This window comes from Salpingoeca rosetta, assembly GCF_000188695.1.
Source record: "Salpingoeca rosetta unplaced genomic scaffold supercont1.16, whole genome shotgun sequence".
In the NCBI taxonomy this organism is placed as follows: Eukaryota; class Choanoflagellata; order Craspedida; family Salpingoecidae; genus Salpingoeca; species Salpingoeca rosetta.
Genome location: NW_004754918.1, coordinates 1,055,378 through 1,079,357, shown reverse-complemented (window position 1 = coordinate 1,079,357; position 23,980 = coordinate 1,055,378). Strand labels below are relative to the sequence as shown.

The window sequence follows — 23,980 nt, the reverse complement described above, 5'->3', positions numbered from 1 at the left end:
ACACCCTACAGAATAACCACCACCTCCGTGTCTATACCCCTCTTGTATCTATTAGAGAAATAGATGTACACGCGTGCCGGTCACACATGGGGATGGGCGAAATCACTAATTTGATCAAGCGTCGCATCCCCAGAACGAGAAACGGCGAATCCCAAAATTAGCCATCTATCTCGTTTTTTTCCTACTATCAAAGCACAGTCGCGAGCCCCCGCCGGACAGGTTAAACCTCCCATTCTTTGATTCCCTATAAGAGTCTGTTTCTGTGAATCAGTGAGCGTGCGTGTGTGTGTGCGTGTGTGCGTGTGCGTGTGTGTGCGTGTGTGTAGTGCATGTGTCTGTCTGTTTGTCTGTCTGTCTGTCTGTCTGTCTGTCTGTCTGTCTGTCTGTCTGTCTGTGTGTGTGTCCGTGTGTCTGTGTGTGTCTGTGTGTGCGTGTGTGTGTGTGTGTGTCTGTGTGTGTGTGTGTGTAGTGCATGTGGGTGTGTAGTGCATGTGTCTGTCTGTCTGTCTGTCTGTTTGTCTGTTTGTCTGTTTGTCTGTGTTTGTGTACTGCGATAGCTTGCTGTGCGTTGTTGCGGTAGCGTCCAACAATGATCGCTAAACGCCTCGTCGTCGCCGCTGTTGCTCAGATTGAGTCCGATGAAGTCAATGTTGCCTTCAAAATGCTCGACGCAAACGTGACGAAGGTGTGATGACATGAAGACTTTGGTTGCTTTGCCTGCAGGCATCTTCAGTTTCAAAACAAAAACACAAGCGGTACGTGACACACCATCTCACCACCTGCTTTGGTGGCATTGATTCCCTCGTGTGCTCTCGTCAGGCGCTGGACCAACTTGACTCGATCCGCCGCACGCCGCAGAAGTTCATCTGCATCAACGACAACATCGATCACACGTACGTTCACGCAAGCACGCTAACACGTGCGCACTTGTGCACACATGCACACACACACACATACATGAGTACGTATACAGACAAAACACACACACACATGCACACGCATGGGCACACATGGACATGCACACCGAAGCAGCCCCATCGTTGTGGTGCGACCGTCATCCACGCTCACCCTGCGTCTTGTTGTCATTTGCTCGTGCATGTGCAAAATCAAACCATGATGGCGGTGCAGGTTGCCCGAGAGCGCCGAGGTCGTGGACGCAATTCAGAGCTTCTTCGAGGCGTTTTTCCCGCTCCCATCACAGGTACGAGGGAAGGGTGCACATATATGTGTGTGTGTGAGAGAGAGAGAGAGAGTGTGTGTGTGTGTGTGAGGGGAGGAGGTGTCTGTGTGCGGTTTGTTGACTACGCTGTCTTCTGTTCACCACCACTCCACTTCAAACACATCGACAGTTTGAGCTTCCAGCTGGGTATCGCAATCGCTATCTTCACCTTGAGGAATTGAGAACCCATCAGGACCGCCAAGCTTGGGTTTGTTTCGTTTGTGTGTGTGTGTGTGTGTGTGTGTTTGTCTGTGTATGTGTGCGTGTGTCTGTCTGTGTCTCTCCGCACATGTTTGCCATGCAGTGATCATTCCTCACGTTCAACTTGCCCTTGTCACAAACACACGAAACACACACACACACGCGCGCACATTGTGCCAGCTTGTGATGTGGGCGCGGCTTACGCTTGTTGCGCTGCTGGTTGGATTGGTGTACGCGATGTTTGGATACAAGATGGTGCAGTGGCGGCGGTCGTTTCTGTTGCGCTATCGACAGCGCAACTTGGCAGACAGGCCCCAGGGTACGTGTGACACCATGCGATGGGGTGGGATCAAAACAGGGAAAGGGAACAGAAAGAGAGCGAGAGCTCTGTTGATCGAGAGCGCACACGCACTCAACAACCAATACGCTCACATCATGCACACACACACCACACCACACCACACCACACCATACCACACAGGGGTGGCAGCGGAGGCGCGGAAGAACGAGTGAAAAGGACAGCTGCAGGATCGAATAAACAAGGACAAGCATGGAGCACTAGGCAACAACGGCGACAACAACCAACCAACAACCAACCCACCCTTCCGATCACCACCACAACCCAACCCTCGTTGTTCTTGTGGCTTGTCACGTGTTCACACAACAGACGGCTACACTACACAGGTGGCAATGGGATCGAAAACGAAGAGCCATCCGCACACACAGCACATGCTTGTCGTCATGAAGCACACGCAAAGATGGCGACCCACAGATCGTGGTTGATTAAACGTCTATTCGGCATCACACAGGCCTCAAGTAACAACACCCCTCATGTACACACACACACAAACACAAACACACACACACGCACACACACGCACACACACAGACACAGACGCATTCATGTGCCGCAACAGCTCTGGGGATGTCTCAAACAAGCGACCATGCATGCTGCAATTACGCTTCGCAACAGGACAACGCGTTCAAAGCAGGAAACGTGCAGGTTCTGTTGCCTGCAAGCTGTCGTTACTCTGCATCCGCCTTCTTCACGGGCGGTCCACAGGGCGAAATCATCCTCTGCATGGCGTGTTTGCAAATCGTAACATGACGCCGGTCGGTGAGGCACGGGCAAGACAAACCGTATTGCAGTACAGTGCACGTTGTGCACGTAGTGAACGTGCACGTTATGTGTGGATGAGCGGCAAGAAGCAAGGGAATAGGGCACCCTGCGGCCTTGTGGACGCATACCAGGAGCAACCATGCACGCTTGGTACATGTGGACCCCAAAAAGCACACACACGCACACACACACACACACACACACACAGACATGACTGACCTGGAGGAGGTTGAATCGCGTGCGTTCTCGCGATTCGTTCTCTGCAATGGAGACGTAGTCCATCAAGCCCTCGTGGCCAATCATGGATGTGTATGTGTCGCGGTGCTGGTTGGTCACCCACTCACTACACGTACGCAGGGAAGAGGTGTGTCAGTAGGTTTCAGAATGCACAAGCGTGTGTACATGTGCATGTGAGAGAGTGAGAGAGACAGAGAGAGGCAGAGAGGGACAGTGTGTGCGTGTTTTTGTGTCAGTTGTGAGTGGACAACGAACGAGCAAACTTTAGCAATCTATCGCAGAGCGTGCGCGGCGTGCAACGTACTGCTTGGTTGTGTCTGCATGTCCAGTGCCCATGTACTTGGATTGCACTGCTCAAACAAACAAACAAACAAACAAACAAATACCGCGCACGTTCGCAAGGAAAAGGGTGAGCGCACGCGGGAGTTGATGAAACAGGCACAGAAGGCGCATTGTAACGTACTCACACAGAGAGAGAGAAAAAGAGAGAGAGGCCATCATACACACAGCCACACACACACACACAGACACAGACACACACACACACACACACACACACACACACAACACACACACACACACAACACACACACACAAACACACAAACACACAAACACACAAACACAGAGCCACTCACGGTGCTCCTGCTGCGAGTGGATGTTGTATCTTGACTCAGCCATCGTCGTCGTCGTCGTTCCCCTCTGCTCTCTGCTGTGTCCTTGGTCAAATTTACCTTTGTTGTTTGTGCCTTGAAGTCAAAAATGACTTGATTTTGACAGGCCAAAACCCACCTGGGCGGGAATTGAGACGTGCGCACGCGGTGTGGGTGCCTTTTTTCCCACCTCGTCTTCAGCACACTGCCTGACCTCTTGCCTCTCTTTGGTGCGCCAGCCTCGATATGGGGGTTGGATGGGGCTGCTGGTGTTGGATGGTGGCACGCATGTGCTCTGTGCCCTGTGTGCCCTGTGTGCCCTGTGCTCTGTGCTCTGTGCTCTTTGCTCTGTGCCGTACTGCATTGTGTGTTTCTGTTCCTATCGATGTGTTCTTCCCCTGCCTCGCCTGCGCACATCACCCACACCACGCACACATACAAATACACACACACGTACACCCGCCGCTCACACATACACACATGCACACACCACATTCGTACATATCATCAGGCACACAGACACAGACCACAGCCATGGCCCGCGACAAGAAGGCGAAGCAGGAGCTCGTGACCCGCGAGTTCACCATCCACCTGCACAAGCGTATCCACGGCATGTGAGTTTTCACCCTCCCACGAGCGCACGAACCAGCACACACCGATGTACCGATGGCGCTGAAGTTGCTGCAGACGCTGTCCAACTGCCAGCACACGGCACAATGCCGCTGACATACACACACACATGCACACATGCACACACCCTTTCACCAAAATCACGCACACTCACACACGCGCGCGCGCGTGCTCTTGTTTGCAGTGGCTTCAAGAGGCGTGCACCCCGTGCCATCTCCGAGATCCGCAAGTTCGCCACAAAGGTACAGCTTGCAACCCACACGCGAACAGGCGCGAGTAGTGTGTGTGCATTGTTGTGCAGGCGAAGGAGGTGCTTGGCACAGAAAGATGTTTGGTCGGTTCGCGAGCGAGCGAGTGTCAGAGGGAATCAACGAAGACGGTCGTGCCGATGGACGACACACGCTGAGGGCAGCATCGAGTTGTGCTGCCGCACTTCCTTCCCTCCATGTATTGTTGGCAAAGCGGCACACACGCACGCGCAACCGCCAACACACTCATCACATCCCAAAGCCTGCAAATGATCCATGGCCTCTTTCTTTCTTCTGCCAGCGTGTGCCGCTGTACCGACCTGTCTCGTCTGACACGCCACGCTCACCACGCCTCTTGCCTGCCTGTCGCTGTGTCGATGCTTTGTTGCTGTGGTGCTGTGTAGCACATGGGCACCACCGACGTGCGCATCCACGCCGACCTGAACAAGTTCATCTGGTCCCGTGGTATCCGCAACGTGCCCCGCCGCGTGCGCGTGCGCATCTCCAGGAAGCGCAACGAGGATGAGGAGGCCGAGAACAAGCTGTACTCCCTTGTCACCTTTGTCGATGTCCCCACCTTCAAGCGTGAGTTGGTGTTGGTATAAGCGACGACCGAAACAAGGGTGGTCGTTGGGAATGGCGATGAGTGGAGTCGATGTGTGTGAGTGTGGGTGTGTGGGTGCGCCATGCTGACGACAGCTGACCATCACTTTTGATATGCCGCCCCACAAACACCTGCACGCACGCACACTCAATCGCGCTCACACCACAACGCTGCTGACGCTCGCTCACTTGCACTCACACTTGCTCCTTTTTTCTGGCTTGGTGTTTGGTGCTGGTGCAGAGCTCGGCACTAAGGTCGTTGATGAGGAGGAGGAGGAGCTCGAGGAGGCTGAGGAGTAAACGTCACACAAACACGCAGATATCATCAGTTGCTGTTTCGGTTGTGTTTGTGTTGTTGTGACGCTCCCGTGTGGTTTCGTTTCTGAGACTCTCCCCTCTCTGCTCTCCCTTTTGTTGCTCTGCGCCTTAATCCACCTGTACCACCCTTCTCGTCACCTCCGCTGCCTCCACTGCTCTCGCCCTCGTGTTGAGTGCGAGCTGCTTTTGTTTGGGGACCGGTGCTGCCTGGCTTGAGGAGGCTGTCTGCTGCGTGCCTGGCGTTGTACTCGTGGGTGCAACGTTGCAAAGATACACACATGGCACTTAGTCCGTGACTGCACAGACAAAAGGAAAGAGAGGGGAGGTCGGTTGTGTTGGCACTTCAGACAAGACAGCGCAAGCACACCCACACAGACATTGGTGACGAAGCTTCAATTACAACAGTACAAAGAGGCAGGCAAGTGTTGACGATAATGATTGCCGGTGTGCCCGCGAAATCATGAAGCAATGTACTTGTTCCTCTCTCGGTCTAATCTGCTCTTGGCAGCAGGCGGGTCAAGGTCAAGGCCTGCTGTCGCTGCCGCGGTTGTAGTTGTTGTTGCTGAGGGGACGCGGCGTGATGGGTCTGGACGGTACCGGTACTCTCCATTTTGAGAGTTGGCGGGCTGCCGGCGTTGTGTGGGGTGGGGTGGTGGGTTGGGAGTGAGAGGGGGGGAACGGAGCAGAAGGGAGAGAACGTGAGTGTTCATCTTCAGCTGTGGTGTGACAACTAAATAATTACAGTGGTTCGATCGAGCGACATGTGCGCACACATACGCGCACACACATACGCGCACACACACACACACACACATACACACACGCACACACACACACACACACACAACATTCACGCACACACGCACACTCACACATGTGCACGCACACATTCACGCACACACACGCACAACATTCACGCACACATTCACGCACACACGCACACGCACACCTCAAATCGTAGGCGCATGCCGAGGTATGTCGTCTCCTTCACCTCGCGAAGGACTCGCTCCGCATCCTGCGGGTTCTCATACCTCTTACACAGCAGCAGCGTCAGTGATACAAACACCGCGCATACCAGCAAGTGAGGGCATGAAGGAGGGTGGCTGCTTTGATGTGGTCCCGAGCAAACACCAAGCGTGCGTTTCCCCCCCCCCCCACCCCGCCCAAAAAGCTGCTTACCAGAAAGCCGTAGCGACCCCTGCACTCGTATGATGACAGGCGCCCGTATACCTCGCCAACCTTTCGCAGGTCAGCTGCGAGTGAAACAGAGATGTGATGCAGTACAACACAGACACGTCGTGGGATGTGAGATGGGTGGCAATGCGGGTTTGTCGGAGGCAACATGGGCAGTGATTGAAAAAAGAGATTGGAATCAGAAGAGAGGGCAAGAGAGAGGGGGAGAGTGAGAGTGAGAGAGAGTGAGTGTGTGTGTGTGTGTGTGAGTGAGTGAGAGAGCAGCAGCAGCAACAACAACAACAACAACAACAACAACAACAACAACAACAACAACAACAACAACAACAACGGTCGCAACAAAGGGTATCTCACCTGCGTTGAGCTTGCGCACATCAAACACAGCCAAGCAGTGGATGGGCGGCATCGTGACAGCTGTTGCTTGCTTCTTGCTTGCTTGCTTGTTGAGCGACGCAGTGATATGTGACTACTGTTTATGCTGTTGAATGCAGCACCCACTGCTGCTCTTCGCGCAGGATGACGTGTGACATGCTCGTGTGTACGCGGTTTGCTGGGATGCACGCACGCACGTGCGTGTAAAAGTCGCTGCGTACCACCGTCGCCTCACAGCTGGGGCACGACACCGTCCAGAACGAGCACTCCCTGTTTGCACACATACGTGCATGCAGTATGGGTGGGTGTGGTGTGAGTGGGGTCATACTACAGTCAACGGTGCAGGTTGGCGTAACACGTGATGTGAGGTGATGGTGACAACACTGTATCACACACGCACACGCACGCACACGCACACTCACACGCACGCACACGCACGCACACGCACACTCACACACTCACACCTCATGTGGCGTGCGACGGCGGCAAAGGAGCCTGCGGAGAAGGAGCACCCGTGGGAAACCATGGGGCAGGGACGCGCGTACTCTGGCAACGGCGCACAGTACCCCGTCTGAAGGTGCTCGCCCAAATGTCGACGGTACTGTGAAGGTCGACGCCACATTGTTGTTGGGCAGAGAGTGAGCCCCCCACGCACACGCAGCACGGCACTTGCGGAAGCAAATGCACCCCCCCCCACACACACACACACACATACACATATGCACACACGTCACGTTGCATTCGTGACAAGCAACCACGCAACAATGATAGCACCACCAGCGACAACAGACAAATGAGCGTACAAGCAACGCATCACGTGTGCGCGTGTCCGCACCTTTGGTAGTGCAATGGAGTGCGCCGGGTTGAAGCCGCATTTCACGACATAACTCGGGCAGTGGAGGCGGTGAGCTGTCTGTTCCCGACGTGGCAGCTGCGCACCGCATCCTGTGCAATGGAGAGATGCGTGGCGAAGTTGGGTGAGCTGACGAACACATCGCACACACATGCGCGCAATCACACACATTGCACACACACACACACACACTTGCAGTCACATACACACACACATCGCACGCACACAATAATCATACAAACACACACAAAGCACACAACACACGCACAGCGGGCGTCTACGCACCGATGAAGCATGGAAGCACAAGTTCGGAGCAGATGGTGAGGTGATCATGACGCTGACAAATGCGCACAATCGCGCAGCACCAGGGGCACGCCGTCACTGCACAGGAGCAGGGCACCTCCCCCTCAACAACCACGCCGGCAGCATGCACGCCCCGGAAGGCAGCGCGCTGGTGGTTGCGTTCGCTCTCGTCCATCTGCACCGATGCAGCAGACATCAGAGATGCGTCCCACGCCCGGAGCTCTTGCATGGGATCCACACACGATGGCGCGGTCACGGCAGGCAGATACGGCAGCGTAATGTCAACGCCTAGGAGTAACAGCGCGAGGACAATGTGAGAATTTGGCGGGGGGGGGGGTGAACATGAGACAGCAGAACAAAGCGAAGGGTGGTAGCAATACAAGCAAGTGGTGTGTGCGTGCGTGCGTGTGCGTGTGTGTGTGTGTGTCTGTGTGTGTGTGTGTGTCTGTGTGTGCGTGTGTCTGTGTTTGTGTCTGTGTGTGTGTGTGTCTGTGTGTGCGTGTGTGTGTCAATCTGTCTGCGGCCTTTCGTGCATGACTGAAACAAGCAAAACAGCGCCCCTGCCCGCGTGTGCACAGGCCACCTCACGCACCCCTTCGCCTGGCCAGCGCGAGGGCTTCGCGGGATGGACGGGCAAATGGGCAACCACGCAGAACAAGCGAGGAGAGACGCGTGCACTCGTGTAGCACAACATCCACGCCAGCGGCCGTCACAGCAGCGCTCCTGTGGCGATAGATGAGGGTGTATATTGTGGTGCGGTGTGGTGCGGTGTGTTGAATGTGGGATACAAGTAGGGGTGCGGGTACACAATACCGCCTCATGTGTGCACCAACAATCACAGAAGACAAAGGCAATGAAAAGGGGGGCACAACTCACGATGTGAGGTTGAGGTGCAGAAGCGTTGGCCGAAGCTCAGCAACCGCCGTGATAACATCGTCCGTCACCTCTCCACACGCAACCAACGACAGCTCCTCTGATGAGTGTGTGTGTGTGTGTGTGTGTGTGTGTGTGTGTGTGTGTGTGTGTGTGTGTGTGTGTGTGTGTGTGTGTGTGTGTGTGTGTGTGTGTGTGTGTGTGTGTGTGTGTGTGTGCTGGTCAGCAAAAGCTATCCGGGTGAGACCGTTCGTTGTTAGACGACTGGCAAAGTCAAACAAAGAAACGTGGCAGAAAAGTGCATCCAGTCCACTCGGCTCTGCAAGGTGCAAGCACTGCCACCCACAACTTGAACAACACCACCAACCAACGCCACCAACCAACACCACCAACAACAAGACAACCGACCAAGCTGCGAGCATGTTGCTGCGACAAAGGCAATGCCTGTCTTGGTCACGGAATTGCAGCGTTTGAGCGAAAAGCGCTTGAGGTGGGGCGTCGCCTCCACCATTGCCGTCAAAATGCCGTCCGTCAAACCGGACAAATTGTCCAGCGTGAGGGACTGGAGGGCGTGGCGCCCATGAAACGCAAGTTGCGCATCAAACGCCTCCAACGAGAGGTTGGCGCAGTGGGTGAGCTCAAGCTCTTCCAAGTTGGGCAGGTGCTGTATGGTGAACCGTCGTGATGGTGAATGGATGTGAGGGGGACGGAGTGTGTCAGAGCTGATGGGAGACAGGAGGGGAGGTGAAATGAGACACAAAGCCAAGGGAAACACCAGCAGGGATGGGATGGCGTGCAAGGAAACAGACAAGACACGCCCGCACACACACACACACATGCACACACACATGCACACACATGCACACACACACACACACATGCACACACACACACACATGCACATGCACACATACATGCACATGCACACACGCATGCACACAACACACAACACACCTCAAGCAAGTGATGAAGGCGGTGCTGCCGTCGATCTGGGGCGAAGAGGCGGATGTTGAAGTGGCAGTTCCGCAGCTTGAGCGAGCGCAAACCTGATGCAATCACAACAGGGAAATGGGCAGATGGGGGCAAAGAGGCGAGGTATGAGGTCGGGGGTTGCATAACAACACAGGCAACCAATAGACGCATGTCGACCTTTCACTTCTGCAGACGTGCTTCTACCTCCCCTCTGAGGGTGCGTGAATATCCCAAACTCCAATGTGTGCATGTGGAATGAACACAAGAGGTGGTACAGAGTGTCCCAACAACCGCACTTTGCATCTTGTCGAACAGGTGGTTGCGGAGATAGCGGCTGCGCTGCAGACACAGGTGTTCCAGTTTGCCCGTCTCCTAGTGGACATGAGATGATGGGAGCAGTTGGCCAGCGAGGGAGACGATGAGACGGATGAGGGAAGGGACGCAGACGAACAAACACGCAGGTTCACTCGCTCACAGACATGAGCACGAGCACAAGCACGATTGCAATGAGCACACAGCACACACATTTTCAACCCACCCCAGCCAGGTTGTTGATGTTGGCAACGTCGCCCGAAGACGCTTCGGAGAAAGTGAGAGACCGTAGTTCCTTCAGTTGACTGAAGAGAGTGTGAAATACACGCACACACACACACGCACGCACACACACGCAGCACGCACACACGCGCACGACAAACCAAGCATGACGCACCAGCAATCAAGGATAAGGCACCGGTTGCAAACGCACAGAGAGAGAGTGTGTGTGTGAGTGAGTGTGTGTGTGAGTGAGTGTGTGTGTGTGTGTGTGTGTGTGTGTGCGACCAGAACAGAACAAGACAATCGCTGCTTCAGGGTCACACGAAACAGTTGGCGGAAACAGGAACATGTCGCATTTTCAACTTACACCCACAACACCCCTGATATCCAGGAGTCGATGGAGATGAGCGTTTCCACTCTACAGTGCCTTGGGTGCACATTCTAAACGCACGGGTGGATCAGGTGGGGGGGAACAAACATGTGAATGCCATCAAAGATCTGGAGTGCGCCAGCACATAACTCGCGCTCGCACTCAAAATGCAGTCACAACGTACACACACGCTCTCACGTGTGCGTCGGCACGTGTGCACACACAAACACTCACACACACTCACACACACACCAGTCACTCACTCACTCACTCACTCACTCACACTCACTCACTCACACTCACTCACTCACACTCACTCACTCACGCTCTCACTCACACACACACACACACTCACTCATTCATTCACTCACATACACACACTCACTCATTCATTCACTCACATACACAGCACAGCACGAACTCACATACACAGCACAGCACGACACACCCTGTGAACGCCCGTGTTGGAGATGCCCCAAAGGTCAAGCACGCGCAAGGACGGAAGCGAGAGGATGCACTGGAGCGCAGAGTCGCTGACGTATGAGTGGCTGATGCGCAGGGTGTGCAGGTGGCAGCAGCGTTGGAGAGCGCTGATGCCCGCAGAGGTCACAAAGGGGCACTTTGACAGCGTCAGCTCCCGCAGCGAGTGCGCGCTGCACTCAATCAGAGAATACATCATCTGGTCCGTGACGTTGGCCGTGTCAAAGCACCTGGACAGGTCAATCTTGTGCCGGAGCATGTCGCTCAGCACGACTTGGAATCTCAAGCACACCTTGGACACCACGCCAACGAGCTGTTCCAATGGCACCTCCCCAAAGACGCGCTCCAGCAGCTCTTGAGGCAGGCGATCCAATGCCGCCATGTCAAACTCCTCCTCTTCCTCTTCCTTGCCATCGTTGTGTGTGCTGGCATGGACATCGTGTTCATCTCGTTCGTTGTTATCATTGTCAGTAACAACAGCATCACCGCCGCCGCCACCACCACCTTGCTGTTGCTCCTCGTGAGCTGTTGCCTCTCGTTTCTGCTTCTTGTTGTCTTCGCTCATCATCATTGTCTGCTGGTGCTGTGTCAGCGCAGAAAAGTGGACAAAATTTTCCACGAATCGTCGCAACTGTTTGGATTTGGGAGGGAGCGCGATGAGTTTGTCTCCTCCCTCCCTTCCTTCCATTTGTCATCTCACCTGTCCATTTCTCACTTTTGCTTGGGGTCACTGTTGTTGCAGTGTTAAGGAAAGTCTTTCTTTCTTTCTTTCTTTTCTTTCTTTCTTTTTCTTTCTTTCTTTCTTTCTTTGGTGAGAGCAGTATTGTTACAGGGTTGGTCAATACACACGAGAGGGCAAAGGCCATCATGTTGCTTGCTGAAGGGGCGTCAAGGAGGCAAGCACACAGCGAAAACCGCTTGCGACAAGCAACTCAGGTGTGGTCACAACACCACGCACATCCGGTTCCAAACAACTCGAACAAACGACAACGACAAAAGCTACACCCACAGTCATGTCAAGCCACATGTCGCACACACGCAGACGCACACGTGCACGCACAAGCGCACGCACAGGCACACACGTACAATTGCGCTCAAGTAAAAACACGATGAAGCAACGATGACAAAGATGCCCATGATATGAAATGTGAAGCCCAGGCTGTTCAACAACAACAACACGTGTTCTCTGGTGAATCGAGCTCTGTTCTAAAGAAAAGAGGGAGGAGGAGGCGCGTGAACCAACAACAAACAACAACAGCAACAGCAACAACAAAAGCGATGACGACTTGGAGAAGGAGATCATGGGAGAAGAACTCACAGCACTGCAAGGAAGAAGGACGAGGATGAGAGAGAATGAGAAGACATAGAAAAGGGGGGGGGGCGAGGATGAAGGGAGCGAGCAGAACAATGCACGTGTGTGCTGCGATGATCGTCATGACCACAAACGAGTGAGTGCATGCTTCCCCCTCGCACTTAAAGAAACGACACACGGAAAAGACAAGGAAAAGAAAAAAGAGAAGAAGAGACAGCACGTGTGCTTGCATTGTAGACCACATCAACGTCATCATCATGTACATAGCCACAGCACGTTGTTCGAAGACAACACAGAACAAACGTGCATACAGAAGGATGCATGCAGGCACTCACACACAGGAGAAGACACACGCTCACGAGATGAACACGGCGAGTGAGAAAGTGAGAGAAAGTGTGAGTGTGTGTGTGTGTGTGTGTGTGTGTGTGTGTGTGTGTGTGTGTGTGTGTGTGTGTGTGTGTGTGCTAGAGCTGTGTGTGCCTGAGCCTCTGCAGGTGGTCGCCGGGACTCGGCTCCTGTGACACGAGCAGCGTCACAGTCTCGCCATGGCGCACTTGCTTCAGGAAGTTGATTGCTCTGCGGATCGTGGAGAGTGACAATGGGCGTGAATGGATGCGAGAGAAAGGGCAATGAGAGAGGAGGGCGACGTGAGGTGAGGAGGTGTGTGTGCAGTGTGCAGTGTGCGTTTGTGTGTGTGTGTGTGTGTGTGTGTGTGTGTGTGTGTGTGTGTGTGTGTGTGTGTGTGTGTGTGTGTGTGTAGAAGACGAGCCACACCCACAGCTCATACACGCACCGCATACCACAACACACAAACACACCCAGCACACACTGCACAAACGGTACACACAAACACACTCCACGGCAGCACTAACAACAATCAACTTACCCCTCGCGGTTGACGCCGATGAGGCTGTGGCCGTTGACCTCCAGAATCTCGTCGCCATCGCGCAGTGTCCCGTCAACATCGGCAGCGGAGCCCGGCACGAGCGACGACACGAAGATGCCGAGAACAAGCCGCCCGTCACGCGTGCGCTGCGGCGGCAGCAGTGGTGGAGGCGGTGGGAGTGGTGGTGATGGAGAGGTGAATGTGCGAAAGACAAAACATGAGAAAGGGGAGCGTGAGTGGCAGAAAACGCAATCAAGACAGTGAAGGCACACCCGTGTGTACAAAAGTGCAGAAGCACACACACACACACACACACACACACACACACACACACACACACACACACACACACACACACACACACAGCACGCGTGCACACAGCATGTATACAGGTACACATAACAACAACGGCAGCAACACCTTAGCGCCGGAGATGCCGAGTCCAAGGCCCTTATCGCCCTTGATCAGGTTGACCGTGATGAGCTTGTCCCGCGGGTCGGTCCAACTTGTCTGACGTGTTTTGTGGTTGGCAAAGAAGCGGTGCTTCGTCTCGTGATCCACCAGCTCCTCCCACTCTGGCGGCAGCGACGGCAGCACGCCCACGTCTGCATCGCTCTGCGCATCGCCGTGCACAGCAGTGGCCATGCTATCCACCACGTGCATGTCATCCGACCGGCGCTGGCTCACGGGGGTCGAGGTCATCGGGTGCTGCTGCGACGAGAACCCAAGACGCGTCGACGTGTCGCTGCCGTGTGAATGCTGGGGTGGGAGGCGCGTGTGCATGTGTATGTGTGTGTGTGTGCATGTGTGTATGTGCGTGTGTGTGTGTGTGTTCATATATGTGTGTGAACTTGAACGTGAGCGTGAGCGTGACAAGGGGTATGACAGGCGTTCGTAACACAAGCAAACGAATCACTGCTACAATCCCCCTTCGCCCCCCCCCCCTCTTCCCCGTCATCAACGTCATCATCGTGGTGTGCGCACCCGTGAGCTGCGACCATCGTCGTCCTCTACGTGTTGCGGTGTTCGCCGCATGTGCGCTGATGATTTGCAGTGCAGATGTTGCAGGTGTACAAGCAGGGTTGGACGTGAGAACCAATGCAGTCAAGCGTGTGTGCGTGTGTGTGTCTGTGTGTGTGTCTGTGTCTGTGTGTGTGTGTGTCTGTGTGAGTGTGTCTGTGTGTGTTGGACGCATATGAACACGCGACAACGGGTATGCGTGTGCAGGTGAGCCCTCACTTCGCGTTTGCTTCTGTGGCGAGGGCATCGCCGCTGTGATCTTGTTCACGACCTCCCTCAGGCTGCACCCCATGACACGACAATGGCACAGGCATGTGTGATGGTTGAGCAAAAGCAACGCGCGATGGCAGCATTACAGCTCGACGGAAACCAAGAATATGGCCACACACACACACAGATGAAGGAAACGACATCACCAACACCGCCACCAACTTCACCAGCAACATGACCACCAGCAACATGACCACCACCAACAGCAACGAGGCGTGTCCACTGCACCTCTCGTGCGACATGTTCTGGTCAAGGGTGCGGTAGTGGTCGACAATGACAGCCCGGAGTTCCACGTCGTTCGTCCAATGTGCACTGATGACACAACCACAACATGGCAACGTGGTGTTAGCATTCTTGTATGCGTGTGTGCCTATGTGTCTTGAGTTTGTGTGTGTGTGCCTATGTGTCTTGAGTTTGTGTGTGTGTGTGTGTGTGTGTGTGTTTCTGTGTGTTTCTGTGTGTGGCTGCATGTGTGTTCTCTCTGCCTTCGTGTGCCGTCGCTTGCATCAACAGCTCGTACACGCCCCCTCCCTCCCTTGGAGCCAACTCACTCCTCGAGGTCGTATGGTTTCCTGTCCTCCTCAACGGCGCAGCGCGTGATCCCGCGAAGAGCGAGCGACACCGTGTCCTCCAGCAGCTGCTTTGCGCAGCTCGTGAACACCGCTGTGCACACATGTGATACGCATGGGAGGGGCACACGCGTGAGCAGTCATGGAGGTTGTGTGTGTGTGTGTATGCGTGTGCGTGCGCGTGTGTGTGTATGCGTGTGCGTGCGCGTGTGATTGTGTGCGTGTGTGTGTGCGTGCGTGTGTGCGTGCGTGCGTGCGTGTGTGTGTGTGTGTGTGTGTGTGTGTGTGTGTGTGTGTGTGTGTGTGTGTGTGTGTGTGTGTGTGTGTGTGTCTGTCTGTCTGTCTGTCTGTCTGTCTGTCTGTGCCCCTTTCTGCCTCTCCATCTCAAGCAGCGCACCAAAGACGCTGGCGTCCTTGAGGAGAGAGCCCATGAGCTTGAGGGTGTTGGATGCCCAGAACAGGAGCATGTCCGGGTCGTCCGGATTATTCTGCACACGCGGGGAATCGGTGCACGTGAGCGATGCGATCGTGAGTAACAGGAACACGTCAACGGCCGTCAAATCATGCCAAAGGCGAACAAGGTGGGCTGTGTTGACAGTCACAACCCTCAATCACTGTGGTTTCTCAATCATTCTTCTCGTCCCCCACCCTCTCCAAACACCCCACACCACACATCACACACGCACACACGCACACACACACATACACATCACACACGCACACAGATACGTCTGTCAATGCACGCCAACGGCCAACACGACACAGCTTACCCTGACGACTTTGTTGATCTCTGCAGCAATCTTCGTGAGGAGACGGCGCAGAGCACCAGGCCCGTCCTTGAGCGAGCGGTATGCAATGCACATCTGCAGCAGATACGCCGGCGTCAGCTTGAAGCCAAGGTTCCCGCTCTGCACAGAGAGAAGTGGGGAGAGAGAGAGAGAGCAGCAGCAGCAGCAGCAGCAGCAAGGAGAACGCAGTGGGTTGGTTGGTTGATGGGATTGGTTGGAAGTGGTGTGAGTTGGAGGAGAGGAGATGTGCAAAGCGAAATAAACCACCGGGGCTGTTCCAATCCGCACACACCAACACACCAACACACACACACACACACACACACACACACACACAAGTACACACACACACACCAACACACACACACACACACAAGTACACACACACACCAACGCACACACACACACAAGTACACACACACCAACACACACCAACACACACCAACACACACACAAGTACACACACACACCAACACACACCAACACACACCAACACACACCAACACACACACACACACAAGTACACACACACACACACCAACACACACCAACACACACACAAGTACACACCAACACATACGCATACAAACCACGCAACCTCGCCCCCTCCACTCTCCCCATCCTTCCCACCGACCTGTCTTGTGATCATGACATTGAGGAGGAGGTCTTCGTCGGCCTCGTGGTACGGAAGCAGCGGTCCCAGCGGCGACACGTCCAGCTCATCCGTGCTCGTCTCCCCGCCAATGTCCTCAAGCGTCACTGCATGCGCACATGTGGCCGGGGGGTGGTTGAGGTGGGGTAATGGTCAGGGATGATGTGCACATGGAAAAACAAAGATGGCGAGAATGAGCACGCATCTCACGAAACATGACACGAGCACAAGCGCGCAGGAGCACAAGAGCACACACACGCACACACACATACACATACATACACACATATACACGCACAGTTACACACACAATCACACACACACAATCACACACAATCACACACACAAACACATGAGCACCCGAGGCAACGCAATTCCCCAACTCACCGCCTGTTGTGTCGGAGCCAGCCTGTGACCGTTGCCTGGAGAGGGTGCCACTGCCACGCTGCTGGTGGTGGTCAGCGTGCTGTTGCTGTGCTTGTTGCTGCTGCTGGGACTGCTGTGTGTGATGGTGGTGGTGGTGGTGGTGTGCGGCTCCGCTCTCCACGCTCGGGGTTGTGCTGATGCTTCCGTTGGATGCGCTCATGTTCGTGCGGGATCCGCTGTTGTCTGTGCGCGACACACGCACGAGGCCCGGCGGCAATTTCCTGAACAGGAAAGTCACTTCCGAAGGGTCAGAAACGGTCATGGCGATGAAGATGGGCGAGTCGTCGTCCTCAAGCATGTTTTGCTCTGCAAATGACACGGCGATCGCAACATGCACCATGCATGGTGTTGGTGAGGTGAGTGGGTGAGCAAAGGAGTCTGTGTGTGTGTGTGTGTGTGCATATGTGTGTGTGTGCGTGTGTGTGTGTGTGTGTATGTGTGCGTGAGGTCGTTCTGTGCCAATGTGCCCCTTTATCTATCTCCCTTCCTGTCACCCTCTCGTTCCCGTGGGCCTGTTGGTATCACAACTACCCCTCCCTTGTCCCATAACCCCCCCCCCCCTCACACACAACTCCTAGGTTGCACCTCCTGTGTCGCGCGAGTCAAAGACGGCGTATTGCGACGCGTCAATGGCGCCCAGGTTGAACTTCTCCGCAAGCAGCTGCCACGTGGCAAACAAGTGGTGGTCGTGTGGTGGTCGTGTGGCAGTGGTGGTTGTGGAGCACGTGAGCGCTGCTTCATATCATGGTGATTTCTTGCCTTCCACACGAATACAAATAACATCCACGCGCAGCCAACGCGCACACAAACGCGCGCACATACACACGTGCATGCATGTGCACCTTTGTCAGCTCGTCCCCGCGGATGGAGGTGGTGAGACGGACAACTTTGCTGACAGTCTGAAACAAACCCACGAACAAAGACACATCAGACGAGGGCATACATGGTGTGTGAAGGAATGAATGCAATTTCGTGCTGATGTGTGAGTGTGTGCTTGCTGTGTGCTTGCTGTGTGTGTGAGGGTGTAAGTGTGTAAATGTTGTACGCCAGGAAACTGGGTCAGAAACACCATAGCTGTTGCTTGGCAACGTTGCACGAGCACTTCTCAATCAAACCGAATGCACACGCACACACATACGCACACACACACATACGCACTCACTCACACTCACTCACACACACACACACACACACACACACACACACTCTCTCTCTCTCTCTCTCTCTCTCTCTCTCTCTCTCTCTCTCTCTCTCTCTCTCTCTCTCTCTCTCTCGCGCGCGCGCGCGCGCGCGTGCGCGCTCACATACACACTCACATACACACACACACTCTCTCTCTCTCTCTCACACATACAAACACGCAGGCACACGCACACACACGCAGACCTTGAGCGAGGCGTCCACTTGGCAGGAGATCTTGACGTTGCCGCTGACAACGTCGTCCTTGCCAATCTCCAAGTGGAAGAGCTTTGGCGAGTTTGCGTTCCAATACAGCACGGCGCTCTCCAGGTCTTGGCGGGTGATGTCGGCACCAGGGGTGAGGGGCCTCCTGCGGGCGTTGGTGGACATGGTGCGGGCAGCGGCGAACGCAATGGCGTTTGCATCGGGGTCGCTCTTGCACTTGAACGCATGGCTGTACACGCGCACGCACATAGGCAGTGTGTGGTGTGATGAGGACGGGTGGTGGAAACTCGGGAATGCTGCCAGACAAAGGAACGTCGTTGCACACGAGAAAGGCCCTTTCAGGGTGCAGAGCACATGCACACATGTACACATGCACGCACAACGCTCAAGCACACACACACGCTGACACTCAAACACTCAAACACTCAAACACACACGTGCGAGCAAACACACATGCTGACACTCAAACACTCTCAAACACACACGCGCGCGCGCACGCACACCCACGCACACATACACACACACAAGAGACTGCAATGCAAACGCACCACACGTATTTGGGGTGGGGCCCACCAACACGGGTCCCCTCTGTGGTGGCGATGTATGCGAACATGTATGCCTTCTTGAAAGCGCCCTCCGTCAGCGGATTGACAAACACAATCTTGCCGATGGGCTGGTAGATGGTGGGGCCGCCGGCCTGTCGCGGCTGCGCACACAGGCAGTCTGGGTTGACGGAGATGGCAAGCTGGTCATGGTGTCGCTTTGCCTTTCGAATCTCTTTGACTGCCTGCTGCAGCTGTGGCGTCAGATCTGGGACAGGCTGTGTCTCATCAAGGTCGAGGTCCCGCACATCTGTGCTGCCCAGGTATGTCACCGTCCACTCCATCTTGACCACCTGCTTGTGTTTCTGCTGCTGCTGCTGCTGCTGATGCTGATGGGATGGGATGTATGGTGCTGCGCTGCTTCACCCACTCGCCGCTCAGACTGCGGGTCGGAGAAGAGAATACAGCAGGCGCAACGAGAGCCGACGAAAGAAAGAACTGGTACTGCTGCTGGCTGCTGCGGTGCACAAGGTGGGTAGCAAACACCAGGATATCGCTGTGCCAGCCAAATAGACAATATCAGAGAGGGCGAGGGGAGCGTGTGTGAGCGCGTGTAAGTGGGTGAGTGAAGGACGGGAAAGAGAGGCACGCTCGCTGTGTGCGCTGCTGCGCTTTGTGTCTGTGGGTGCTGTGCTTGACCGTGGCCACGAGTGTGATCGTGATGCTGGGTGGATGAAGGGTTGTGTCAGAGCACACGGTCTCCTGCTCCACTCCTTCACCAATGCTCACTCTCCGCGAATGCGTGTGTGCGTGCGTGGATGGGTGTTGGTGTGAAGAAGATAAGGAGGGGAGGCTGCTGGATTCCGTACGTGCTTGCTTGCTTGCTCACAGGCTTGCTCACAGGCACTTGCGCGGTGCTTGGTGGTGGTGCGTGCCTTCCTCACCTTGTTCTCGCTGAGCTTGGCTTCTTGTTGGCTTGGTGGCTTGGCTTGCTGTTGCTGGTGTGTTGTGTTGTTCGTCAGTTTGCCTGCCGATTCGCTCCCGGCTTTTCGTTGTGGATGATTTTGATGCGATCCCTGTCAAACTTGACACCTGCCCTGAAATTCAGGGCCCCCAAAAATACTCGTGGTGCATATTTTTTATTCTTTGTTTGCTGACTGGCGTGGGCCCGTCGCATGCAGCGCAACAACTGGCTACATTTCTTGCTGTTGAATACTGTTGCACAACGCGGACCACGAGGCAACATGGGTGTGTGTGTGTGTGTGTGTGTATGTGTGTGTGTGTGTGTGTGTGTGTGTGTGTGTGTGTGTGTTTGTGTCTGTGTCTGTGTGTCTGTGTGTGTGTGTGTTTGTGTCTGTGTCTGTGTGTCTGTGTGTGTTTGTGTCTGTGTCTGTGTGTCTGTGTGTGTGTTTGTGTCTGTGTGTCTGTCTATCCGTCGGTCTGCCTGCTTGTTTGTCTGTGTCTGTGTCTATGTCTGTCTATCCGTCGGTCTGCCTGCTTGTTTGTCTGTCTACCTGCCTGTCTGTCTGTGAAACAGAGAGGCACACCCTCTCACACCCTCTTACATTCACACGCTCACTCACTCACACACCCTTCTTCCGTCTCTTGCACTATCGAAAACAGGTAAAGGGTCGAAGAAGGAGGACAAGAAGGCTGCGGCCGTAGCGGCTGCCACGCCAGCAAGTGACCAGCCAAAGAAGGATGTGCCAAAGAGCAAGAGATACCGCAAGGACAAGCGTGAGTTTGTACCGGTGCCCCTTGTTTGTGTGACACACTCACCCCACCTCTCACCCCGTGTACCCTGGCCCCTCACTATTGCTGCCCACCAGCACACCATGAGATGGCTTGTTGCTCGGTACTCTCATCCATGTACCTACCACTCACCCACTGTGGTGGTCCTGCTCATGCGCTCGCCAACTCACTGTGTGTGTTTTCTGTTTTGTTTTTGTTTTTTCTTGCTTTGGCGTTCTCATGGAATGCATCAGCTTGGGACCACGAGGGCATTGACCACTGGGCAAATATTCCATACACAAAGGACGAGGCTGGGGTACGGGGGTGTCTCATCTTTGCTTGCATGCCATCTGCGCGAACACACACCCATGTATATTGTTCCCTTGGTTGTGCACCTGCTCGCACACACGCGTAGAACAAACAAGTTGACGCTTTGTACTCACCTCTGTTGGCCACTGCTGTTGATCAGGAAAATACCTTGGTTGAGGAATCGTCATTCTCCACCTTGTTTCCAAAGTACCGCGAACAATACCTCCGTGAATGGTGGCCCCACATCGAGCGCGAGCTCAAGAAACATGTGCGTACTGGAAAAGGAGCGGTGGGGACATGGGGACGCAGAAGAGGAAGAAAAGAGAGCAACAGCTCTTCTTGTTCTTGTTCTTGTTCTCGCTCTTATTGCTGTGCGCACGCTGAGCTGTCTTTGTGTTGGATTTTCCGATGTCAGCACAGTTGATAATGCAAGCACTCACGTGGCAATCGCAGTTCCAACAACTCCTCACACTGAAACTCATCCACACACACACGCACACACACACACACACACGCACAAACGAACACACACACACGCCATCGGCACTTGAACCCCCTGCTCTGGCCACTTGAACCCCCTGCTCTGGCCACTTGGTTCTCCTCCAACAGCACATTGTCGCTGAGCTGGATCTGGTGGAGGGCAGCATGACCGTACGCACAACACGTAAGACGTGGGACCCATACATCATCATCAAGGTTAGGGCGTGGTTGCCTTTCGTACATGTGTCCTGGTGGTTGTTGTCACTGGGGTGCTCATGATGGCGCTTCCATCATGTGTACGTGTATGTACGTTGTTTGCCTGCAGGCACGTGATGTGATCAAACTGCTGGCAAGAAGTGTGCCCTTCCAACACGCGAAACGCGTTCTTCAGGACGAAATCGCATGCGAAGTCATCAAGATTGCCAATATTGTTCGCAACAAGGTGCGTGTGGGGGAGGGGAGGTGCAATCGTAGGGAGGAGGGCGGAAGGAACAGTGCAAAGGCGCGAGCTCTGTGGCTATGTAGCTCACATGTTTTCACGTCTGCATGGTTTTGTGGCTGCGTGTCTGCCTTGTCCTATCGCGTAACACGTGCCCTCCACCGGACAATGCTCTCCTCGCCTGCTGCTGGGGGTCGGCGAGCAGGAGCGGTTTGTGAAGCGACGGCAGCGGCTGATTGGCCCCAACGGCGCCACGCTCAAGGCCATTGAGCTCCTCACAGACTGCTACATGCTCGTCCAGGGAAACACCGTGTCCTGCATCGGCCCATACAAGGTGTCGTGTGATCAAAGAAAACACATGTGTGTCTGTGTGTCTGTGTGTGTGCGTGTGTGTGTCTGTATGTGTGTGTGTGTTTGTCTGTCTGTCTGTGTTTGTCTGTCTGTCTGTGTGTGTGTGTGTGTTTGTATGTATGTCTGTGTATGTGTGTGTGTTGTGTGTGTGTGTGTGTGTTCGCATGTGCACGGCAGTACGGCTGCATGTCTACACGTCTGCATGTCCACGTGTGTGCTGTCGCCTTCAATTTGGCCAGCCATGACCCCGATCCCGTCTCACACGCGTGGAATTGATGGTTGCCAGGGGCTGAAGCAAGTGCGCAAGGTCGTGCTGGACTGCATGAACAACATCCACCCCGTCTACAACATCAAGGTACGCTGTACACAGCGTGTATTTGTGAATGTGGATTTTTGCGTGCTCTGTGTCCTTCTCGTGTGCAATGTATTGTATGGTTGACGCTTTTGTCTTCGTTGTGTGCCATCACCTGTTTCGACCATTCACAATTGTGTGTACATGTGTGCACAGACGCTGATGATCAAGCGGGAACTGATGAAGCGAGAGGATCTCAAGGGCGAGTCCTGGGATCGCTTTCTCCCAAAGTTCAAGAAGACAAACCAGAAGAAGAAGAAGTCAAACACGCAGATTGTCAAGAAGGAGCCGTCGCACCTGCCGCCAGAGCAGCTGCCAAGAAAGGTGCGTGCATATGTGTGTCTGTGTGTCTATGTGTGTATCTGTGTCTGTGTGTGTCTGTGTGTGCACCTGTCTGTGTCGGTGTGGGCGCGGGTGTTACCCCCGTTCTTACCCTAACCCCACCATCACCACCATCACCACCATCACCACTATCATGCTCACCCCTTCACCTCGGGCACTGATCCGCCATCGCAGGTCGACAAGGAGATTGAGAGTGGCGAGTACTTCCTCAAGCCGTCTGGAAAGCGCAAGCAGAGCAGCGGTATCAACAAGAAGAAGAGGAGCAAGAACTAGTGGGCGCTGGTGTTGCTGACGGGAGGCTGTGGTGTCGTTTATTTGGCTGTTACGTTCGCACGCGCGCGTGTACACACATACGAAGGGGTGGAATAAATGCAGCAGACACGTACGCGTCGAAGTGGGCGGCTTGGAGCCGCAGCTGCAGATGTGATTGGAAAGAGGGGGGGCGGGGAAGGAAGTACAATACACATGTCGCCACACGCATGCGCGCGTGCACGCATGTGACCACGGGTCCAAGCATTACTGCTCCTGGTCATCGTCATGTTTTGGTGCGATGTCTTTGGAGGGAAGCTTTCCTGCGTCAAAGTCGCGCCACTCGCCACCGGGCAGCACTGAGGTGTGATGGATGGGATGGTGGTGGTGGTGGTTGGATGAAGACCTATGAATTACAGTCTGAGGGGATCGTGTGTGTGTGTGTGTGTGTGTGGTAGACATACAGACAGACAGGTTGACACATGTACACAAACACACAATAATTACGTACATTGGAACGCTGGAAAATGTCTGTCGTGGCCTGCGGATGTGAGGATGGTTCCTGAGATGTCCCACGAAACGCGTGACGCCTGCAGTCGATGTAAAGGGCAAACAAGACAATAGAGGTGAATTCAACACAACACGAGCACGAGGAGGTGCGTGCGTGCGTGTGTGTGTG

The 23,980-nt window shown here is 54.5% G+C and overlaps 9 protein-coding genes across 9 annotated transcripts in view; 3 read left to right on the top strand and 6 right to left on the bottom strand.

Moving 5' to 3' along the window:
- PTSG_12554 (uncharacterized protein) overlaps positions 1-2,220 on the top strand; it is an 11,449-nt gene extending 9,229 nt beyond the window's left edge. The window contains exons 27-32 of the mRNA XM_004992569.1: positions 581-685; positions 820-893; positions 1,129-1,201; positions 1,350-1,427; positions 1,601-1,739; positions 1,902-2,220. Of these exons, the coding sequence (XP_004992626.1) occupies positions 581-685; positions 820-893; positions 1,129-1,201; positions 1,350-1,427; positions 1,601-1,739; positions 1,902-1,933 (501 nt within the window). The 3' untranslated portion in view covers positions 1,934-2,220. The remainder of the gene's footprint in view (positions 1-580; positions 686-819; positions 894-1,128; positions 1,202-1,349; positions 1,428-1,600; positions 1,740-1,901) is intronic.
- On the bottom strand, positions 2,124-3,525 carry PTSG_07204 (splicing factor 3B subunit 5). Its single transcript, XM_004992568.1, has 4 exons — positions 3,415-3,525; positions 3,082-3,127; positions 2,760-2,883; positions 2,124-2,497 (listed from the first exon to the last, which is right to left on the bottom strand). The coding sequence occupies exons 1-4, from the start codon at positions 3,455-3,457 to the stop codon at positions 2,447-2,449; spliced, it is 264 nt and encodes an 87-aa protein (XP_004992625.1). The 5' UTR covers positions 3,458-3,525; the 3' UTR covers positions 2,124-2,446.
- Positions 3,526-3,608: 83 nt separating this feature from the next.
- On the top strand, positions 3,609-5,535 carry PTSG_07203 (60S ribosomal protein L31). Its single transcript, XM_004992567.1, has 5 exons — positions 3,609-3,659; positions 3,941-4,043; positions 4,244-4,301; positions 4,712-4,892; positions 5,152-5,535. Exons 2-5 carry the CDS (start codon positions 3,964-3,966, stop codon positions 5,208-5,210), a joined length of 378 nt encoding a protein of 125 aa, XP_004992624.1. The 5' UTR covers positions 3,609-3,659; positions 3,941-3,963; the 3' UTR covers positions 5,211-5,535.
- PTSG_12553 (uncharacterized protein) lies at positions 5,412-6,880 on the bottom strand. Its single transcript, XM_004992566.1, has 4 exons — positions 6,777-6,880; positions 6,408-6,481; positions 6,178-6,261; positions 5,412-5,854 (listed from the first exon to the last, which is right to left on the bottom strand). Exons 1-4 carry the CDS (start codon positions 6,826-6,828, stop codon positions 5,687-5,689), a joined length of 378 nt encoding a protein of 125 aa, XP_004992623.1. The 5' UTR covers positions 6,829-6,880; the 3' UTR covers positions 5,412-5,686.
- On the bottom strand, positions 6,843-11,773 carry PTSG_12552 (uncharacterized protein). The gene is made up of 12 exons (XM_004992565.1): positions 11,148-11,773; positions 10,697-10,770; positions 10,334-10,412; positions 10,092-10,167; positions 9,778-9,869; positions 9,232-9,487; positions 8,827-8,923; positions 8,543-8,673; positions 7,933-8,238; positions 7,630-7,739; positions 7,259-7,395; positions 6,843-7,064 (listed from the first exon to the last, which is right to left on the bottom strand). Exons 1-12 carry the CDS (start codon positions 11,748-11,750, stop codon positions 6,896-6,898), a joined length of 2,130 nt encoding a protein of 709 aa, XP_004992622.1. The 5' UTR covers positions 11,751-11,773; the 3' UTR covers positions 6,843-6,895.
- A 185-nt stretch (positions 11,774-11,958) lies between these two features.
- PTSG_12551 (uncharacterized protein) lies at positions 11,959-12,916 on the bottom strand. The gene has a single exon (XM_004992564.1). The coding sequence runs from the start codon at positions 12,480-12,482 to the stop codon at positions 12,045-12,047; it is 438 nt and encodes a 145-aa protein (XP_004992621.1). The 5' UTR covers positions 12,483-12,916; the 3' UTR covers positions 11,959-12,044.
- On the bottom strand, positions 12,907-20,156 carry PTSG_12550 (uncharacterized protein). The gene is made up of 16 exons (XM_004992563.1): positions 19,993-20,156; positions 19,055-19,604; positions 18,489-18,735; positions 17,945-18,001; positions 17,688-17,763; positions 17,064-17,408; positions 16,659-16,783; positions 16,007-16,144; positions 15,634-15,724; positions 15,219-15,330; positions 14,896-14,979; positions 14,617-14,678; positions 14,362-14,417; positions 13,798-14,136; positions 13,378-13,523; positions 12,907-13,067 (listed from the first exon to the last, which is right to left on the bottom strand). Exons 2-16 carry the CDS (start codon positions 19,390-19,392, stop codon positions 12,956-12,958), a joined length of 2,328 nt encoding a protein of 775 aa, XP_004992620.1. The 5' UTR covers positions 19,393-19,604; positions 19,993-20,156; the 3' UTR covers positions 12,907-12,955.
- A 102-nt stretch (positions 20,157-20,258) lies between these two features.
- On the top strand, positions 20,259-23,437 carry PTSG_07198 (uncharacterized protein). The gene is made up of 10 exons (XM_004992562.1): positions 20,259-20,296; positions 20,672-20,785; positions 21,034-21,095; positions 21,249-21,356; positions 21,698-21,784; positions 21,894-22,010; positions 22,213-22,341; positions 22,645-22,713; positions 22,867-23,034; positions 23,227-23,437. Exons 1-10 carry the CDS (start codon positions 20,293-20,295, stop codon positions 23,323-23,325), a joined length of 957 nt encoding a protein of 318 aa, XP_004992619.1. The 5' UTR covers positions 20,259-20,292; the 3' UTR covers positions 23,326-23,437.
- A 131-nt stretch (positions 23,438-23,568) lies between these two features.
- The window catches only part of PTSG_07197 (uncharacterized protein), a gene marked incomplete at both ends in the record, with an annotated part of 10,002 nt that continues 9,590 nt past the window's right edge, over positions 23,569-23,980 (bottom strand). The window contains 2 exons of the mRNA XM_004992561.1: positions 23,569-23,660; positions 23,813-23,891. Of these exons, the coding sequence (XP_004992618.1) occupies positions 23,569-23,660; positions 23,813-23,891 (171 nt within the window). The remainder of the gene's footprint in view (positions 23,661-23,812; positions 23,892-23,980) is intronic.

Bases quoted from the DNA above. Each gene is read 5' to 3' on its own strand.
- PTSG_07204 (XM_004992568.1), bottom strand. From the start codon at position 3,457: ATGGCTGAGTCAAGATACAACATCCACTCGCAGCAGGAGCACC. The intron at 2,884-3,081 runs GTACGTTGCACG...GCGTACGTGTAG, and splicing joins CATGCAGACACAACCAAGCA to TGAGTGGGTGACCAACCAGC. The intron at 2,498-2,759 runs GTCAGTCATGTC...CACGCCATGCAG, and splicing joins CGCGATTCAACCTCCTCCAG to AGGATGATTTCGCCCTGTGG.
- PTSG_07203 (XM_004992567.1), top strand. From the start codon at position 3,964: ATGGCCCGCGACAAGAAGGCGAAGCAGGAGCTCGTGACCCGCGAGTTC. The intron at 4,044-4,243 runs GTGAGTTTTCAC...TCTTGTTTGCAG, and splicing joins CACAAGCGTATCCACGGCAT to TGGCTTCAAGAGGCGTGCAC. The intron at 4,302-4,711 runs GTACAGCTTGCA...GGTGCTGTGTAG, and splicing joins TCCGCAAGTTCGCCACAAAG to CACATGGGCACCACCGACGT.
- PTSG_12553 (XM_004992566.1), bottom strand. From the start codon at position 6,828: ATGCCGCCCATCCACTGCTTGGCTGTGTTTGATGTGCGCAAGCTCAAC. The intron at 6,262-6,407 runs GTAAGCAGCTTT...CTGCTGTGTAAG, and splicing joins GGGGTCGCTACGGCTTTCTG to AGGTATGAGAACCCGCAGGA. The intron at 5,855-6,177 runs GTGTGCGTGTGC...CAACGCCGGCAG, and splicing joins GCATGCGCCTACGATTTGAG to CCCGCCAACTCTCAAAATGG.
- PTSG_12552 (XM_004992565.1), bottom strand. From the start codon at position 11,750: ATGATGATGAGCGAAGACAACAAGAAGCAGAAACGAGAGGCAACAGCT. The intron at 8,674-8,826 runs GTGAGTTGTGCC...CTATCGCCACAG, and splicing joins CTGCACCTCAACCTCACATC to GAGCGCTGCTGTGACGGCCG. The intron at 7,740-7,932 runs GTGCGTAGACGC...TCCATTGCACAG, and splicing joins TGTGCTTCCATGCTTCATCG to GATGCGGTGCGCAGCTGCCA.
- PTSG_12551 (XM_004992564.1), bottom strand. From the start codon at position 12,482: ATGATCTCCTTCTCCAAGTCGTCATCGCTTTTGTTGTTGCTGTTGCTG.
- PTSG_12550 (XM_004992563.1), bottom strand. From the start codon at position 19,392: ATGGAGTGGACGGTGACATACCTGGGCAGCACAGATGTGCGGGACCTC. The intron at 18,736-19,054 runs GTGCGTTTGCAT...GCGCGTGTACAG, and splicing joins CCCCACCCCAAATACGTGTG to CCATGCGTTCAAGTGCAAGA. The intron at 18,002-18,488 runs GTCTGCGTGTGT...GGTTTGTTTCAG, and splicing joins AAGTGGACGCCTCGCTCAAG to ACTGTCAGCAAAGTTGTCCG.
- PTSG_07198 (XM_004992562.1), top strand. The intron at 20,786-21,033 runs GTGAGTTTGTAC...GGAATGCATCAG, and splicing joins GAGATACCGCAAGGACAAGC to CTTGGGACCACGAGGGCATT. The intron at 21,357-21,697 runs GTGCGTACTGGA...CTCCTCCAACAG, and splicing joins AGCGCGAGCTCAAGAAACAT to CACATTGTCGCTGAGCTGGA.